The 17,066-nt window shown below is 52.1% G+C and overlaps 1 protein-coding gene across 1 annotated transcript in view; it reads right to left on the bottom strand.

The window, feature by feature from the left end:
* The window catches only part of CPN1 (carboxypeptidase N subunit 1), a 32,948-nt gene extending 16,655 nt beyond the window's left edge, over positions 1-16,293 (bottom strand). The window contains exons 1-4 of the mRNA XM_067537026.1: positions 15,901-16,293; positions 7,136-7,332; positions 2,345-2,500; positions 316-498 (exon numbers count right to left, since the gene is read on the bottom strand). Of these exons, the coding sequence (XP_067393127.1) occupies positions 316-498; positions 2,345-2,500; positions 7,136-7,332; positions 15,901-16,123 (759 nt within the window). The 5' untranslated portion in view covers positions 16,124-16,293. The remainder of the gene's footprint in view (positions 1-315; positions 499-2,344; positions 2,501-7,135; positions 7,333-15,900) is intronic.
* Between the last annotated feature and the right edge of the window lie 773 nt (positions 16,294-17,066).

Raw genomic sequence — 17,066 nt, forward strand, 5'->3', positions numbered from 1 at the left:
AGAAGAGTTTATACCAGGGATGTATTTGGCCCAGCATCACACGCCTGCATCATGTCATTTTATTGCTTGTATTAAAGAGATTATTGTAGATGCTTAAAAACAAAAGCTGGGCTAAAATGGGACCATCTGATCCAGACCCACCACGTCTTTGCAGGGCTGGGGGTGTGAATAGGGGGTAGTCTGGATTCAAATCCACTGATCCAAACCCTCAACCCTTCCAGTGTGTTCAGCCCTGATCGTCTGAGATCTCTGACATCTGGGGCCAAAGTCTCGTGATGCGAGAGCAGCGCGAGAGCCCCGGCGGTCCCTCCTCACCTTCCGGAAGAGCTTGTCATCAGGAGTGGGAGTGTTGCTCTGGCGTCGGTAGCCACGGCCCCGCTGCTCCTGGGCTTTGTCGTACGGGTAATTTGCCACTACCGCTCCACCGTGGAGATTGGCTGAGAGGACAAAGTTGTAGTTGCTCATCCAGTGAATCACAGCCAGTGTTTCTGGCTCCACCTGCAAGCAAAGGAGCAGCCAGCAATGAGAGGCAGAACCGCTGCAGGTCGGTGTGGAGTCTCAGCACAGCCTTGATCGGGACTAGTGCGCTGGGGAGCAATAGGGCATGTTACCTCCCAGCAGGACCAGATTTCCAATTAGGCACAGTGGGCATGTGCCTAGGGGTGCCAGCATTCGAGGGGCACCTAAACCAATTGGCGGCCCCACACAAACGCTGGAACTTGGTCCGCCTGCTCTCAGGGCTCCTCTTCTCCCTGAGGCCCGACCCGTGGCCAGGCTGGAAGCCAGAGCCCAGGGATGAGCATATTCCCCCCAACCAGAGCTGGCCCAGCCGGTCGCTCAAACCCCTCTCCCCCCAATCCCGCCCCCCGCACGGTAAACACGAAGGTCAGCTGTAGGCAGGGGCGCTGAAGATGCTGTGCCTAGTGGTGCATAAGGTGTAAATCCAGCCCCGCTCCAAAATCCACCCTCTCCTCTTCTGCTGGTCTCCACCATCAGCCCCGTTACCCAGCCCCAGCGCCTCTCTGCCGGCGTCTCACATCCCAACTGCCAGCACAGCCTGCTGTTTCCTCCCCCAGACGCCACAGGAATCCTTCTGTTTCTCTTCAGAAGGCTGAATTCTTGCTCATGCAGGCCTCACCATCTCTTGTCCTGCCTATGGCACCCTCCTCCTCCATAGCGTCCTTGATACCTGCCTCGCCCCCTCCAGTTGGTCCAAGATGCGACTGCCAGAATCGCTCTCCTGGCCCATTGCGGAAGTCCCCAGCACGTCCCTCTCTTGCTCCCCACTGCTCTGCACAACACAGACAAGAGGCCCTGTCCAGCCCCACCCATGTTTCTGACCTTATCGCCTACTAGATTTCCCATGAACCTTCTACTAGGCAAACAGCACCAGCTTTGACACCTGCTAATTTCCTTTTCCTCCCCTTTCCAGGCTCCTTCCATGCTGCCCTCTGAGCCTGGCACTCCTGGCCCATCACTTTCCTCTTCAGTCAAATCTTGTCAAAATTCACTTGTCCTGTCTACAGAATCCACGTACCCATTGCTCCACAGATCATTCACCAGGCCAGACTAGCACCTTCCTTACCATGGAGGAGAGCAGGCCACCCTTCCACTTGTACTCCAAGATTGCAGACATTTCGAAAGCGGGGGCTGTTATGATAGCCCTGCCTCCCCCCTGAGACTGGCGCACACGGCCCAAGTTAAGGAGTTTGGGGAGTGGCGCCAGTTGTTTGAAGTACGTAGGCTGGCTGTAAATGCTACATACAGAGTTTTTAGGCAGAGGGATTCAAACCATTAGAAAGCAGAAGTGTTGTTAAATCTCATTTCTGACTAATTGCTTTCAAATCCCCCCCCAAAGTCAGAGTAGTTTTTGGACAAAAGCACTTTTCCAATGCAGACTTATCAGGGAGACTGTGGAGTCACTGATAGCCCTCTGGGTGCACAATGAAATGGGCGACTGCTCCTAACGCCCTGTGACTCAAACTGTGTTTCAGTCTTCTTCAGACAACAGACCCCAGCCTGCTGCCCCCATAAAGGAGAAGATGTTTCTCGGAGGAGGGGGTGCACGCGTTACAGAGCAGGGGGAGGTGTTTCTCGGAGAAGGGGGGTGCGCACGTTACAGAGCAGGGATAGGTGTGTCTCGGGGGGGGTGTGCGCGTGACAGAGCAGGGGGAGGTGTTTCTCGGAGGCCAGGGCAGGGGTAGGTGTTTCTATGTGCGCGTGACAGAGCAGGGGGAGGTGTTTCTCGGAGGAGGGGGTGCGCACGTTACAGAGCAGGGGTAGGTGTTTCTCCATGGGGTGGTGGTGGAGCAATCCTGAATTGCTGGAAATCCCTGGTCCATACCTGGCTTTTCCAGTTGACCGGCAGGGGGATGTGGTGATTAGGGCCACCATTTTTCTCATTGTAGTACATGAATGTGTTGAGATCAGGGAAGTTGCGGTTCAAGTCAACTCCATTGGCATTGTTCCTGCCCGTCAGGTACCCAATGGCATCCGGGCCCTGGAGGGAGAAGGCATATAAACCCCTGTGAGGGAGCGTGCAGGTTCACATTCCAGCACCGAGTGTGCAGAGCCTGGGTACATTCCAAACACTACAGAAGGTAATTGCTCTTCAGCAGTAATTGAGCTCACCACGGCTGGCGATGGGAATAAATAGCACTTGCTAAGCATTGTACAAAGAAGCGTCAGTATCATTATCTCCATTTCCCAGAAGGGGAAACTGAGGCATGGATTGAGTAAGCAATTTGCCCAAGGACACAGAGCAGTCAATGACAGAGCCATGACTAGAACATCCTGACTCCCATGCCAAGAGACCATGTTTAACAGTGCCAGAAGATTGGGATGAACTCCAGGAGGGAGAGGGAAATTGCACCTGAATACTAGGCATCGTGCCACCACTAACATTATTTACATTTATTTGATGGAAACTTGTTTTTGCTGTCTGCATCCAGAGTTAGAGTGGTTAATGCCAACAAAAATCATGGAAGGGAGATTCAATCCTCCTGCTCTGGGCTTGAAGCCAATCTTTACCCATTAGAGATCAGGATGAGACCTTCCAGGGTGCAGATTATCCCACATCTGCCAACTGCAGGGCAGTTTGTCCACTTTCTTCTGGTGGGTGGTGCTGCCAGTGTCAGGCACAGGAGACTGGATTAGATGGATGTTAAAAAAGCAGCCAGCACCCAACCACCCCCTCCTGGCCTAGGGTGGCTCTGCAGCACCCTACCTCAGTTTCCCTCTTCTTCAGGGCTCTTTTAATAAACTCCATGCTCATGGGTCAGTGCTGGAGCTGTGACTTGGCCCTCCAGCCAAGTCACAACCAACCAACCCTTTCAGGGTACCAGCTGGTCAATGAAAAAGTCCCAAGCAACCCAAGTTCTTCTGCTCTTTGTGGGCGTCTCTTCAACCCAACCTTTGGGCTCTGTTCACAGCCCTTTTCTAGGCTACCTTTGGTCTTTCCCTGCTCCACTACAGAACACTAAGCTCAGGTCCCCTGGACGCTCAGCCACCTACAGACCCTGGCTCAAAACCTTTCACAAGAGCACACCACTCCCTGTGGTTCCACTCCCAGACTGAGTTCTCCAAGTCTTTTTAGAATGCCCAGGTGAGCAATAAGGTGTCAGCTGACGCCCCTTCCCCCAGGGGAAACAGCTACTTAGCTGGGGCACAAGGAGACTGGGCCCATCCTGCCTGAAAGGGACATGTTACCCTGTGACAATGGACCTTACCTCTGCGCTGGTCTGGCCATTCCTGTCTTCCTAGCAGATTAGGGCTGCTCCAGTCATGCTGGGGGCTGGAGCAGCTTCATCTGGGGAACCATGGGATGGGGGGAAAGCTACTTTCTCCTCACACTTAACACCTTGCTGATTCAGCACTGAGCACAGCTTGGCTGGGCCAGCGTAACTGGTGGCCACAGGCCTCCCGACTCCCAGTAGGGGAGCGTTAGCCACCAGAACACCCTTCCTCCCATCCTGCTCGGTCACACTTCTCAGCTGCCAGTTTGCCCTGCTGCATCAGGAACTCTTGGGCAGCAGAGAGGTGTCCCCTTACATGCACCACTCACCTACTCAGCCTGGGGGCCATGGTCTACCCTCCCACCCTAACTGCAGTGGGATTTAGCAAGGGCAGAGCTGCCCCAGTGCCTGTAACTTCTGGGGAGGGTTAGTCCGATGTCCAGGTCCAGGGTTTCTGTACAATCCACTGACAGTGCAAATGGCTTTTGGCACCTTTAATATCTGACACCAGCCCACTCAGTGCAGAGCAAGAATAAGGGAAGGCAGCAGGTTTCCCGGTCAGCTCTCAGTCTGTCACTCAGAGGGGCAGATGCAGATCAGAGCTAGCTGAGCTCTGGGAAACTGAAATACAAACAAAACAGAGAGGGCTCTGGGGACTTGCTATTGTCTGTAAAGTCCACAAATGGCAGCAATAACAGAGACAACGGGGAGGGGCCCAAGTGAGGTAAGTTGCAGGCTGAGGACCTGGGTGTTTCAGAGCTCCAGGGAGGGGTGATATGTGCTAAAGGCCCAATGGTCCCCAGGACCAAGTAAACCTAGCCCATCCCCGGCAGGTGTTTGTCCAACTGCTCTTAAAAATTTCCCACTGACCGGGATTCCACAGTCTGCCTTGGAAGCCTGTTCCAGAGTTTAAATACTCTGAGCGGTGTGAGGCTTTTCCTATTAACTAACCTAAATCTCCCCTGCTGCAGATTAAGTGGATTGCTTCTTGTGCTACCTTCAGGGGACATGGAGAACAATTGATCATTGTCCCTTTTAGAACAGCCCTCATGTTTTTGAATGCTCACAGCTCCACTCACTCTGCTTTTCTTAAGACTAAACATGCATTTTAAAAAAAATCTTTCCTCAGAGCTCAGCGTCTCTAAACCTTTTAACATTCTGTTGCTCTTCTCTGTACGCTCTCCCATTTTTCCACATCTTTCCTAAAGTGTGGTGCCCAGAACTGGACACTGTGCTCCCGCTGAAGTCTCACCGGTGCTAAGTACAGTGGACAATTACCTCACGGCTTCCATACGATCTTTCTGCCCCCAAAATGGCATTAGCCTCTTTTGCAGCTGCATTACACGTTGACTTATATTCACTCCGTGACCCATTGTATTCCCAAATCCTTTTCAGCAGTGCTACTGCCTCGCTAGCTATTCCCCACTGTGCAGTTGTGTGCCACAGGTTCGCGCCGCTCACTGCCGGACTGGCACCTCCTGCTGCTCGTCTGGGGATTAACTCCAGGCTGATGCCCATGGTCTGCGCACCGTCACTCCTTCCCCCAGTTCACCTGTAGCCCTTCTTGCAGCTATCAGGACCCATAGCGACCTCTTCGTGACTCAGCCCTCCGGCCTAGTCACAATCCATGTTCCCACCTTCCACAGGAGGTTTGGCTCCTCAGTAATCCAGCCACTTTCCTCAGTGTCTTGTCCAGCCACTCCCTCAGTGGCTCCTGCAGCAACTTATTTTGTCACTTCCCCAGCGGTGAGTGGGGGTGGGTGGGGGGAAGGGACACAGGCCCATCCACTATTCCAGATCCTAGGGACCCTGGGGATTGCAGCTTCCTGCTGCGCCTCAAATTCCTTTCCCTGCTGCTGTCTCCCTGGGCCACTTCTCCCCAGCCCAAGCACCTTCTTCGCCCATCCCCAGGGCCTGCTACTAGCCACCCTCAGCAGCCAGCCAGGAGCTCCTCTGGCTCCCTCAGTCCCTGCCAGTAGTTTTATCTCAGGTGCTGCAGGCCTCTCAGCCTACAAGAGACACAGCCTTCCCTCCCCAAGCTCCAAGCAGTGACTGCTCTGCTCTGCAGCTCCTTTTATATGGGCCTGCTGGGTCCTGATTGGCTGTTCCTCCCAGCTCCTCTCCTATTGGCTGCTAACCAGGCAGCCTCTCTCAGCTGCTTTTAACCCCTACAGTGCCAGGCTGGGGGCAGACACCCCATCACAGTGTGCATTTGATTTTTCCTAAGTGTAGTACCCAATTCTCCTGTTTCAAGGTCATTTTGAATTTTAATCCTGTCCTCCAAAGTGCTTGCAGTGCCTCCCAGTTGGTGTCATCCATAAATTTTATAAGCAAACTCTCCACTCCATTATCCAAGTCATTAATGACAATATTGACTAGTACCAGACCCAGGACTGACCTCTTTGGGCCCCACTAGATACATCCTCCAAGTTTGACTGTGAACCATCGATAACTAATCTTTGAGTATGGTTTCTCAATCAGTTATATATCCACCTCATAGTCATTTCATCTAGACCACATTTCCCTAGTTTATTTATGAACATATCATTTGGGTCTGTGTCAATAGCCTGCATAAAATCAAGATTATGTCTTGTCTAAAGCTTCCCCGCATCTACCAGGCCAGTAACTCTGTCAAAGAACGTTGGTTTGGCACCATTTGTTTTTGACAAAGCCATGTTGGCTGTTCCTTATTACTCTATTATCTCCTAGGTACAGACTGTAGGCTTAATAATTTGTTCCAGTACCTGTCCAAGTATTCAGTTAGGCTGACAGGCCTATAATTCACCAGGATAATTCCGTGTGTTCCCCTTTTTAAAGAGAGGGATTGTGTTTGCCCTTCCCCAGGACTCTAGGACTTCACCCATCCTCCAAGAGATTTTGAAGATAATCGCTAACTGTTCTAAGATTGCTTCAGCCAGTTCTTTAAGTGCCCTAGGATGAATTTCATCAGGCTCTGCCAACTTGAATACATCTAACGTATCTGAATATTCTTCAGCCAGTTCTTTCCTTACTCTGCTTTGTGTTCCTTCCCCCTTGTTATTAATGTTAATTGTGTTAAGTATCTGGTCACCATTAACCTTTTTTTTAAGTGAAGATTGGAAGCAAAATTGGCATTAAACATCTCAGCCTTTTTGATGTCATGTTATTAGCTCTTCTTCCCCCCTTAAATAGTGGACCTACACTTTCCTTCTTCTTTCTTTTGCTCTTAATGGATTTATAAAATCTCTTATTGCCTTTTATGTCCTTGCTAGGCGTAACTCATAGTTTTTGTCCCTACGTTCTTGTGCTATTCTTTTCTACTCATCCTTAGCAATTAATGATGGAGGAGACAGTGGGGTCCTACCGCACAAGGGCATGAAATGCCCCTGCCAGGTAAGATGAGGAGAATGCTTGCCTGGTACCTGGTTGGCAGCCACTTCATATCCATCTGGGTTCATGGAGGGCAGAATGTGGATACGTGTGTCCCAGATGAGCCGCATGATCCGTTCATTCCGCCGATGATACTCCTCGCACAGGAACTCCGAGAGCTGGAGCAGCAGCTCCCTGCCCAGAACCTCGTTTCCATGCATGTTCCCAACATACTTGAACTCCGGCTCCACTGAGAAAAGCAAGAGACCCAGTGACACCATAAACAGGGCGGGTGGGGGCTGAGATATGGAGAGGTGCCAGATACTCTCCATGAGTATCTGGCTCCAAAGTGCAAAAAGTCAACCCAGTGAAACCTTTCAGCAGAACCAACAAATGAGATAAATGATTTGTGTTTGTACAGCCACTAGCACAGTGGGGGACCTGGTCCATGACTGGGGCTCCTGGATACTAAGAGAAGTAAATAATGCTCTCTCTCATTTAGTAAGTAAACTCAATAAGAGCAGCATCATTCTCTGACATTGCACATGCCTCCACTGCCCCAGCTCTGCAGGAGCAGCCTGCTTAGGGACTCCCCAGAAAGCAGGGCCCACCACTGAGCTGCTGCCACCTCCACAGCAGAACGCAGTGGCTGTTGAACATCTGCTCAGCATCAGACTAGGACAAGAAATGCAGCCTAGCACAGAGAACAGAGGGTCAGAGCTCTAGTACTGGCAGGCAGGTGGGTGGGGGTGTCACTGCTCAGACACTGGGGCCGGGAGGGCAGGTGCAGGAGCGTTACTTCTCGGGGGCCCAAACATGGGGGTGTCGCTGCGCTGAACCTGCAGGGGTGTCACCAGTCTGATACAGAGAGAGCAGGGGAGTCAGTGGCTCAAACTCCATGAAGAGCAAGCTATTCGCTCCTGGCTCGCCCTTGGCTCCAGAACTCCCCTTCCCTGTTTGTGCTGAGTGCATGTCACATTCCTGACTTCACAAGCCTCAGGACACTTTAAATTAAACCGCAGGATAAACTCAAGCTCCCAGCCTTGGACTAGCTCCAAATTCTTTACTGTAACGCCACTCTCGCACTGCCTCTGTTAAGCCCTCTCCAGTGGGCCCAACCTTTTTGACTGAAAACCCCACGAGTTAACACGCGGTAAAACACACGCCCCCCCCCCCCCGCCCTCACCTGCCCCACCACCCACCATGAGCACATGTAACCTCTGTAAAGACATAGCGTAAAAACCCCACTAGTTAACACGCAGTAAAACACACACCCCCTCCGCCTGCCCTGCCACCCGCCATGAACACATGTAACCTGTGTCACGACATATCGTAAAAACCCCACCAGTTAACACGCGGTAAAACACATGACCCTCCACCCCGCCACCCGCCATGAACACATGTAACCTGTGTCACGACATATCGTAAAAACCCCACGAGTTAACACGCGGTAAAACACACGCCCCCCGCCCTCACCTGCCCCGCCACCCACCATGAGCAGATGTAACCTGTGTCACGACATATCATAACAACACTAAGCTACATCAATTATAATAATGATTGACTCTGACCTGAGTAAGAAGCTAAGCCTTCCCTGGCACAGCCGCCACCCCACACCCCCGCTTCTGCCCATCCCTCATGGACGGAGGGTAATGGAAGTGGCAGGCCCTGGCAGGTTGGCTGGAGCTGCTCCACGCCCCAACCAGTGTGGGGCTGCCCCTTCTGGCCGGGTGCCCAGCTGGTGAAGGGTGCGGGGGGGCTGCTCCTCCACTCCGGCTGGCACAGAGCTCAAGGCTGCTGTGCCTGGCACGGAGTTCGGGGGGCGGCTAGGACCTCACTATTACTGAAGCCTTATGGACCCCCCCTCCGTAATCTTTGGTGCCCCTCCAGGGGTCCTGCACCCAGCTTGGGAACCGTTGCTCTGTGCTCCCTCTGTCCTGCACCGGGCGTGGGCTGGCGTTCACTGCCCTGGAGCTCCTTGTGCCCCACAGGCTCACCCCTGGTGAGAGTGACAGTACATAACAGAGATCTGTGGAGGTCACGGGGCCCATGCAAGACTGCCTGTCCCTTGGCAGGTTCAGTGCTAGTGAAGGCATCTTTTGCTGGCTGACATTGTCAAAGGACAATCAGAGCCTGGTCTCAGAGCTACTCAGCCCAGCAGCCGTCACTGACCCGCAGGGCAGTGGGGAAGTGCAGGCGCCTTGGGGAATCAGGCCTGTATGGAAAGGCCTGACTTTGGAAAGTCAGCCATTACTTGAGCGAGGGAAATGTCTTTCCACCACCAGGCAAGAACCGGTGACCGAATACAGGGCTGAACTGGAGCACCCCAGCACAGGCAAGAGCTAGTGGGCAAGTGAATGAAAACAGTCGGATTTTGACACTGGCAGGAGAGACTGCGGGTCAAACTGCACACCGTCACAAATGCCAGGACACTGCTCCAGGGACTGGGTGCGCAGCACGGTTTTCCGCACTGCAGAGAATGGTTTCATCTCCTTCAGTTCACAGGGATAATGTCACCGGGGGAGGTAAGCAGCAGGGGTGCACTGAGTGTGTGGGTGGCAGGGGTACGTCTGCACAGTGCGTGGCAGCCCGTGCCGACAGCGCGCTTCCCACCCCTCCTCCCTAGGCTTCAGAGCACACTTCTATGCACGCAATGTCCACACCTCTAGTGTTAGAGTGCGAGCGCAAGCTCTGCTATCCCACCTCCACAGGAGACTCTCTGCCACGGCTGTGAGGTGGACACTCTGCTCATAGGAATGATGGGGCTTGAAGGAGTTGTGGGGAGAATAAAGTCACTATAGGTCCCCAGGCTAGATGGATAACTGCTTCTGAGGTCAGCAGAGTTATTTGCTAAGCAGGCAGGGGATGACAGTTACAGGAGCATTAGCGTCAGCTGCTAAAAATGACACGTTTTGACCCAACTAATTTGCTTCTGCATGGCACCCGCAATACAAACATGTCTTCCTTCCCCTTTGTCTGCGCACTCACCACCACTGCTGCAGTGGGCTCGGTCTTATCGCTCTGACTCAGGTAATGTCACTGCTGGCAGTTAACGATGAGTTCAGTGCATTGGATTTTAGGAGACACAACGTTTTGTTCACATGTATATTTACGTGTATAAAATGCTCTGGGAATATGAGTGAACTTCATAAAAACAATAGGCCGCAGGGTCACCACATTTAACTCTTCGGCCCTGGGGTTTTGCCACAGCCCTGGGGGTAGCCCAGAAGGCGAGCAGCGAAGCAAAGGGCCAGAGCTCCCACACTAGCACAAAGGCAATGTGCATTTAGGGTGATGATATTACATCTCCTGGCACCAAAGCATAGATGCAAAATCCCACAGTTCTTTTTGTCCAGCGCCCTTTGTTCATTAGCTTTGCCATCAATCAGCCCCCAAGGAGCTGGAGAACAAGCTGTCAAAGCCCCTGGGGTTTGGCTCAGTGCTATGCAGACATTATTGTATCTGACTTATATTTCCATTTGTGCAATGGACGAATGAACAGTCCAGACTCTCTGTGCAGCCTGAAGGTTAGCACAGGCTGCTTTTGTCAGGTTATTGCATGGGTCCCCTATTGAGAGCAGCCTCCCCTCAGCTTCCAGCGTTCAAATCCAGCTGGTGGGCTGGCCTGGGGAGAAAGTGGGATTTATTAGCCAAAGATAGGGCCTGAATTGCACAGGTAGCCAGACAGATCCCGGTATCTAGGTGCCATACATCCATGGCACCAAATGGGATGCTGAATGCTACACTATTTCGAATTTCCTAGTAGTCATCAGGGCCAGCGCTTACCCAGACACTAAACTCAGCCAGCCAGGGAAGGCAAAGCATCTGATGAGAAACAGGCCAAATGTGTAGGCCAGAAGCCACTTCTTTACCTCCTCCAGAGGCAGAGAACACAGTGAACAAGGGAGGGGGCAGGGCAGCACCCATCACAAGAGAGCGAAGTGCCCCAAACCCACCTCTGGCACTCCTCCAGGAGGAAAGAACAGTAGCTGCCAAGCAAATCACTAGCCAGACTTGCCTGGCTCCGCAGCCACCCCCGGGACCGTATGGGTAAACACATCATAGACTCATAGAAATGTAGGTCTGGACAAGCGCACAAGTCCAGCCCCCTGCACGAAGGAAGGACCAAGTATAGTTAGACCATCCCAGTGGGTGTTTGTCCAACCTGGGCTTAAAAACCTCCACTGATGGTGAAGCCTATTCCACAGCTTAACTCCCTTAACAGTTCTAGTGTCTGACACACTCTGCCTTGCTGCAGACTGAGCCCTTTGCTTCTTCTCCTGTCTGCAGTGGCCAGGGAGAACCATTGATGAGCCCCAGCCTCTTTAGCACAGTCCCTAACAGGGTTGAAGACTGTCTTCGGGTCCCCCCGCACTCAGTCTGCTTTTCGCAAGACTGAACAGTCTTTCCCCGTAGGTCAGGTTTTCTAAACCTTTGATCATTTTTGTTGCTCCTCCCTGAACTCTCCAATTTTTCCACAGCCTTCCTGAAACATGCCGCCACGCTCTGCACAAAGAACTCCAGCTAAGTCTCACCAGTGGCTGCCAAGCAGAGCGGGACAATTACCTCCCATGTCTCACATATGGCACTCCTGTTAATTCACCCCAGAATGATATTAGCCTTTTCCACAATTGCATCACATTGTGGACTCCGTTTGTGATCCACTCTAACCCCCAGACCCTTTTCAGCAGCACTGTCAGCTGGCCAGTTAGCCCCATTTCCTGGTTGGGCATTGGATTTTTCCTTCCTAAGTGCAGTACTTTCCACTCGTCTTTACTGAATTCATCTTGTTGATTTCAGACCAATCCTCCATCGAGGTCATTTTGAATTCTAATCCTGGCCTCCAAAGTGCAGCCATTATACAAGAAATACAAGAATCAGCGCGGACCCAAGGGCTGAATTCCCTGACTCTCAGGACCAGGGCCGTCTCCCTGCCACACGCAGGCCCAGGGCACTCTGAGCTCTAGTGCCTGCAGCGCTGCATCACCATAAACTGCTCCACAGCTTTCTCCCCACCCCTCCCCCACGGTGCAGCTACACGGCACTTAAACTGACGGGGGTTCAGAGGGCTCGGGCTAAAGGGCTGTTTAATTGGGGTGTAGCCGTTCGGGCTCGGGCGTGGCTGCTCCCCATGGGCACTGGGACATAGGCAGAGTTCACCCCTACTAGACATACCCCAACAGGCTAGAGCAGGGTAGGAAGTAGGTATGAGGCCATCAGTGTTCGGCGGCTTCCTGGTAAGGGTGCTGGTACCTCAGCGTCCAGTGCCCAGAGGCGGTGCTGACAGTCTGCAGTTAGCGGATACAGCATCCCCTCCATGATTTCACCAGCCAGGAAGAAACTGGCATGAAGCACAGGTGGTGGTTCCAATCTCCCCAACACCTGGGACTTCTTTGAGTCAGACAGACAGACAGACAAACAAAGCCTCTCACCCAGAGGAGAATCACCTTCCTCCAGTCCAGGTTTGGAACCGCCAATCCCATCTAAATGTGATGGGTTTTGTCTGCAGAGCAGACACCGTACCTGTGACCCTAAGAGTGCCTCAGTGCCCAATGGCAAAGGGGTCGCTGTTCTGTAAGAGCAATTCCTATCAGGCCTGACACCCCCATTACAGGTGACATTTTGCTTTCATACTATTTATCCAAAAAGGGTCACGTGAGGTATCTAATAAAAGCTTATGGCATACTGAGCCTCAGCATCAGGACCAGATGTATAGATGGAAGCTATTTAAGAAGCTGTGTATATGTATTAAACATATGGTTTAAAGTCTACATCAAGGCAGGATGACAAACATGTTTTGAGACAGACAAAGGAAGTTGATTCACCTGTTTTGCTGGCAGATCTGTCAATTAAACACTGTAAGCCAATACAATGGAAGCCCATTTTTGCATATGGAGTCAACAGGCGTACACAAAGACAACTTGGAACCAGCACCCCTGGAAGGCATTATTGGGGTCAGCCTGATTCTGGGGACAAAAACAATGAACTTTGGGGGAATCAGAGAAAGGCAAAAGACACCTTTTTTATCTTTCACTTGCCTCTGCCTTCACAGACAATGTCAGCTCCCAGACTACTGCACTGGATAGCACAGAATGGGGAGGAGGTGAGCAGCTCTCAGTGCTGACAGAACAGGTTCAGGGCTATTTAGAAAGCCTGGACATGCACAAGTCCATGGGGTCAGATGCAATGTATCTGAGGGTGCTGAGGGAGTTGGCTGATGTGATTGTAGAGTCATTGGCCATTATCTTTGAAAACTCGTGGTGACTGGGGAAAGTCCCGGATGATTGGAAAAAGGCAAATACAGTGCCCATCTTCAAAAAAGGGGAGGAGGAGGATCCGGGGAACTACAGATCTGACAGCCTCACCTCAGTCCTTGAAAAAATCATGGAGCAGGTCCTCAAGGAATATATTTTGAGGCACTTGGAGGAGAGGAAGGTGATCAGGAACAGTCAGCATGGATTCACCAAGGGCAAGTCATGCCTGACCAACCTGATTGCCTTCTACGAAGAAGTGACTGGCTCTGTGGATGTGGGGAAAGTGGTGGACGTGATATACCTTGACTTTAGTAAAGCTTCTGAAATGGTCTCCCCAGTATGCTTGCCAGCAAGTTAAAGAAGAATGGGTTGAATGAATGGACTATATATAAGGTGGATAGAAATCTGGCTAGATCGTCAGGCTCAATGGGTAGTGATTGATGGCTTAATGTCTAGTTGGCAGCTGGTAAGAAGCAGAGTGCCTCAGGAGTTGGTCCTGGGGTCAGTTTTGTTCAACATCTTCATTAATGATCTGGAAGATGGAGTGGCTTGCACCTCATCAAGTTTGCAGATGACACTAAGCTGGGGGGAGTGGTAGATATGCTGGAGGGTAGGAATAGGATACAGAGTGACCTAAACAAACTGGGAGGATTGAGCCAACAAAAATCTGATGAGGTTCAACAAGGACAAGTGCAGAGTCCTACATTTAGGATGGAAGAATCTCATGCAGAGTTACAGACTGGGCTGGCTAGGCAGCAGTTCTGCAGAAAAGGACCTAGAGTTTACAGTGGACAAGAAGCTGGATATGAGTTAGCAGTGTGCTCTGGTTGCCAAGAAAGCTAATAGCATATTGGGCTGCATTAGTAGGAGCATTGCCAGCAGATCGAGGGAAGTGATTATTCCCTCTATTCGGCACTGGTGAGGCCAGTTTTGGGCCCCCACTACAGGAATGATGTGGACAAATTGGAAAGAGTACAGTGGAGGGCAACAAAAATGATTAGGGGGCTGGAGCGCATGATCTATAAGAAGAGGCTGAGGGAACTAGGCCTTTTTAGTCTGCAGAAGAGAAGAATGAGGGGGGATTTGATAGCAGCCTTCAACTACCTGAAAGGGGGTTCCAGGGAGGATGGAGCTAGGCTGTTCTCAGTGGTGGCAGATGACAGAACTAGGAGCAATGGTCCCAAGTTGTAGTGGGGGAGGTCTAGGTTGGATATTAGGAAAAGCTTTGTCACTAGAAGGGTGGCAAAGCACTGGAATGGGTTACCTAGGGAGGTGGTGGCATCTCCATCCTTAGAGGTTTTTAGGGCCCAGCTTGACAAAGCCCTGGCTGGGATGATTTAGTTGGGGTGGGTCCTGCTTCGAGCAGGGGGTTGGACTAGACACCTCCTGAGGTCCTTTCCAACCCTCACCCTCTATGATTCTATGAAGCAAAAAAGGACAATGCTTCTGCATTCATGAACATTTGCCCTTAGCCACGTTGATTAATTATGCTGAGAGATTGCTTTAGGTGAGAAACTGTTTTAGACAAAGATTTTAGTCTATTAAAGTCAAGTTTAAACTCTAAGAAGCATCTTATACTTTTTGTTTTATATGTAACCTATCCTTCTCGTTAGCTTTACTCACCCGTTCTTAAATCTTAGCCTTTGATGATAAACAGATGATTGTTTTCACGATCGATGCAGCTCAGTGCTGTGATGTTATAAGCATGAAACATTGCAGCTGGTTTGGCTTCCCTGGCTGCCTCCCCGGACAGGCCCGCTGCTCATCGTTGGTGGGACACGGTGAGGGTGATGGAAGAGTGCCGCATCTCCACCATGCTGTGGCATTATTCACAGCCCTCTGTATGGCACGACTTCAGTCCCACACTATGGCCTGTCCCCACCCTCCCATCACAGACAGCCCAGTGCCCTGTGGGGGTTTGTCCAGTCCATCCCATCACAGACTTTGCCAGCCCAGCCTGGTGGTGGGGGGAGCCTTGCCTTTGCTCCCCCCCTCACAGATTACATCTACCTAGCACAGTGTCCTGGGTGGATCACGGTGGTGTGAAAACTTGCCAAGTGCCACCTGGGCTAGTGAAATGGAGAAATGTGATGGGAATTCCAGTCGGCATCGTCATCATTAAATTCATTTGGGTTTAAAAACCAGAGCCCCAGTTAATGTGCTTGACTGGGCTAAGGCTTCTCCCCATGTGCATTGGGACATGTGCAAAGGTCATCCCTAGCTGTCTCCATGGCCATAGGCCTTTTGGTCCCTGCCAACCCCCATGTCTGCCACCCCCTGCCTCCATGGGCTCCGACTAACTGATTTGCTGATTTGGGCATCATGTGGCTCCTCAGCTGGGCTGGGCTGAATGGGGAGGCTGCTGGGCACAGCACAGTCCAGGGCTGGCAGGAAAGCCCCAGATCCTGGTCTGACAGTGACGTCACTGGGGGTGTCAGGGAGGAGTCTGGCCCCACAACCTGTACCGTATAGGGCAGTCTGTGGGGCGGGGGTTTACGTGGCACAAACAGCAGCCTGCACCAGTAAAGGGCCTCCCCAGGCACCGCTCCTCATTCAGTACTTACAGGGTTCATGGATTCCAGGGTGGTCACTGAATTCCAGGACGTAGAGATGTCTCCCCTGGACACTGCGCCCAATGCTGTAAATCCTGGTGACATCGGCACACTCATTGTGCACACTGAACAGGGCCTGCACCAGCTGCTCATAACGGTGGTGGAAGAAGGTCACAGAGGCGGCTGCTTTGAACAGAAGCAGGAATCTTACTAGTGGCCAGAGCAGCTGAGACATCCTCTCCCGGCGTCTTGCACTGGGACTAGCTCAGATCTCAGCACGCCCTGCCTCACAGGAACTAAAGTGCAAACTCAAACCAGCTCTCTCCAGTTTCACAGCCAAGTGCCAGCCCACTGCACCTGCAGGGCGGTGGGGCCTGGGGTTGGGGGAAAGCGTCTCTGGAACGGGGCTGTGAATGCCCCGCACAGCGTGGAATGCTTTCCAGCTCTGAGCTTTAGTCTGAGGGCTGCCCCCACCCTGGAGCCAGGATCATTTCAGAGGCAGCACTCTGCATTTGGAAAGTTTCACTGATTCCTGTTCATTTATTAACTGGATGGTAAACAGGGCCCTGAAGCCACTGACTGTCAGTGCAGGAGAAGCTCAGGGCTGGACAGCTGGCTACTCTGGCAAGAGACACAGCAGCCTGTCTGAGAAGAGCAGGCCGGGAGCGCCCTTGTCTGTCAGCCTGTGAAGCGAGAAAGAGAACGGAAGAGGGAAACCAAATGCAAGAGGAGCCCTGTTCAGAGACCATGTCCCTCAGGGCGGGACATCGACTTGGCCTTCACAGCACTTGCCAGTAATACCAGCTGGCTCTTCTCCTCTATGGGTCCCAAAGTGCTTTATAGAGGAGACTGGCGTCTCCCCTGGAAGTCAGGGCGGAAGCTTAGCACAGACCCAGTGTTCCCAAAGCTCCAGTCACCGTGCTGTGCTGCTTCCTTAGTGAGCAGAGGAGCCAAAAACCGGGTCATAAAAACAGAGCGAAGCAGAAGTATCTGTGGACAAGAAGAATTTGCCAGTCGGCCTGGAACTTCATGGCCCTCCCTCCCTGGTCCCCATGGAGATGGAGGTGCTGTCCTCCCAGTCACTCCCTCTTGCTCCTGGGGGAGGGAAAGAGTGCTCACCAAGGCCTGTGGCCTGTTCGCAGTGCAGCATGGGGCATTTCAGAGCTATTCACTGGGTC

The sequence above is a fragment of the Emydura macquarii genome, unplaced genomic scaffold (genome assembly GCF_026122565.2).
Source record: "Emydura macquarii macquarii isolate MOO-44397 ecotype Brisbane River unplaced genomic scaffold, CSIRO-AGI_Emac_v2 contig_3692, whole genome shotgun sequence".
Classification (NCBI taxonomy): domain Eukaryota; kingdom Metazoa; phylum Chordata; order Testudines; family Chelidae; genus Emydura; species Emydura macquarii.